Below are 2724 nucleotides of genomic sequence, written 5' to 3'. Positions count from 1 at the left end.
ATATCGGATAAATTTATTTGATATTCGAAATTTATATAAATAAATTTATCTGCAACCAACCTCTGGTTCTTTTTTCTCTACTGAAAAACATTTGATATTTGCTATCTATATACTGTAGCATTTACATATTTGTAATCATTATACTCATTACAATCAATCATTTTAGCACCTTTGACTAAAAATATCATTTTCATGTGTTTTTGTTTTGTTGTTGCTCATTTTCGGCCATTTCGAAACATATTCATTTTCTTAAACTGAAAAATTCCCGCTTTGTGTCAAAAAACGTTTTTGTCTTGCTGTGACCGTCGTTAAGTCGTTCTTTAATGTCTCATCATAAACATTTCTTTCATCCATGTTTTTTCTTCTTTTTTTCAAATACTTTTTCAGATCACAGTCTCAATATTTTCTTTTTTCTGTTTTTTTGTTTTTTCTAAACAATTTCCTTAATCAAGCGATTTCTTTCATGCGTGCTACTTGCATCGAAAAAGGTAAACGAGACCAAAACGAAGCACAATAACACATACACAGTCAATTAAAAAAAAAATTAAATAAAACACTTTATGAAAAATAGTGCAATGTCTGCTTTTATTGTTGTTGTCTCCAGGAGAACCGAAGAAAAACGATACATACAAATTGAACACATTTCTGTTTGAATTGATCCGAATCAGATGGTTTTTTTTCGTTCTTCCTATTTCGTTTTTCAATTCGATAGAATTTTTATTTATCAAATTACAATTGGTATGATCGAATTCGATACAAAAAGAAAGAAAAAAATGATCCGAAATTTTCAGCCACCAAGTACACCCAAGTAATGAGTACAAGAAACATTATGGATCGAAAAACAAAAGTTTCGTCGTCACAAAACGCCGAACTTTTTAATGATCATCGAGCATCGAGCATCGACCGCAAAAAAAAACACTAGAGTATTCAAATCTGTAAAATTCCCATCGATTTCATCCTCTTGATGAAAATGATAATAGCAAAGTATGAAATTGTTTCCGTTGTAGATTTTGGCTGTAGTTGGAAATTGTAGATGAAAACTCTGATGTAGTTTAGACAACAAATTTGCTCTGCATGTTTCAATCATCTATTCCGCTCTCCCAAATACCGATGCACATGAATGATGATGCAATTTTAATTTAAAGCTTAAACTCACTGCCAAAAGCACAAAAAGCGGCATTTTTTCTTTAAATTGAAAGGCGATTTACAATGCGAAGCAATACTGGCGAATGTATTGACATCAATGCAGTTTATATTGCATGTTATGATTTTGGCATGTGTGTTTGGGAATGCTTTTGTTTGGTCTTGGCTTGCTTGATATTTGCCACTGGCATTTATATTGTTTTGCATGTACCACCTCTGTTTCTATTGGTAAACCGTGTTCGGTTAAATTTAGTTTATGCTGATGTTTTGGCTTTTATTTTCAAAATTTGGTTTTATTCAATTTTCGTTGAAAACAATTTTAGCACTAGTTTATGTAGTACATACAATAGCAAGACTTCAATGAAAAAAGAAAGCTTCTGTTTTTTTTTTTGGTTAGACTCGGCAAGAGTTGAGCTGGAAATTTTTGCTAAATAACAGTTCCCGATACAAAGTTTGAAATGAATATGTTATATACTTTTTTTTCTCTTTTATTTTATTAAACAATTTAATTTCCTTTCAAAAAATGTACAGTTTATTTAATTCTCAATTTGTTCATGGAAAGCGTTCAGATTAACAAACATTAACATGAAATGACATTAAAATAGAAAGCATATAAACACACTTATACAATTAGATTAGGACCAAACAATATCTATTTTGCGGTTTAATCTTGTGATTGTGACGATGTGTGCCACATGCCAACACACACACGCACACACATACACACTGAATTTGGCTATGGTTTTGCGATTGCAAATTGAATTTCCGAATTTAATTGGATATAGAGAGAAAGAGAGAGAAATGGTTGCCAAAATGTGCATTTGGTGTGTGTAATGCATCAAAATGATCACAAGTTTAAAGAAAAAATATAATTCAATTTCAAACCAAATTCAATGGAATGGATTACGCTAATACCAATTTTCTATTTGACTCGATGGATTCGTTTTCCGCAAAATAGGAATACAGTGTCCAACTGACATTCCGAGAACAATGGTTAGATGAACGACTTAAATTCGACGACATACAAGGTATGTACAGTCATCTGTTTCAAAATTTCACTTGATCCAAAGCTGCTGATGCCAAATTCAAAAAAATATGTTCGCAGGTCGTCTCAAGTATTTAACATTGACCGAAGCAAATCGTGTTTGGATGCCGGATTTGTTCTTCTCAAACGAAAAAGAGGGACACTTCCACAATATTATCATGCCAAATGTCTATATCCGAATCTTCCCAAACGGCTCCGTACTTTATAGTATACGGATATCATTAACATTGGCGTGCCCAATGAACTTGAAATTGTATCCATTGGATCGACAAGTTTGCTCGCTACGAATGGCTAGCTGTAAGTTGATTTAACAACAAAACGAGATAGGTTTGACAAAACGGACACGTTTAATTCAAGTTGCATTTGATATTTTCAGACGGTTGGACCACGGCTGATTTGGTGTTCTTGTGGAAAGAAGGTGATCCGGTGCAAGTGGTAAAGAATCTGCACCTACCACGCTTCACATTAGAGAAATTCTTAACCGATTACTGTAACAGCAAAACCAACACAGGCAAGCGTCATTTCATATATATATA

General features: G+C 32.9%; 1 protein-coding gene across 1 annotated transcript; it reads left to right on the top strand.

Annotated features, from left to right (window-relative positions):
- Positions 1–2101: 2101 nt before the first annotated feature.
- LOC129580028 (glutamate-gated chloride channel-like) lies at positions 2102–2699 on the top strand (the record flags this gene model as incomplete). Its single annotated transcript, XM_055470224.1, has 3 exons — positions 2102–2171; positions 2249–2485; positions 2565–2699. Coding segments are annotated over 3 exons (442 nt in total), but the record flags the coding sequence as incomplete, so codon positions are not given.
- Positions 2700–2724: the final 25 nt, after the last annotated feature.

Source organism: Sitodiplosis mosellana, unplaced genomic scaffold (genome assembly GCF_009176505.1).
Source record: "Sitodiplosis mosellana isolate CC-2019 unplaced genomic scaffold, AAFC_SMos_1.0 Smas_scaffold_6916, whole genome shotgun sequence".
Lineage (NCBI taxonomy): Eukaryota > Metazoa > Arthropoda > Insecta > Diptera > Cecidomyiidae > Sitodiplosis > Sitodiplosis mosellana.
This window is presented reverse-complemented; position numbering and strand designations above follow the sequence as displayed.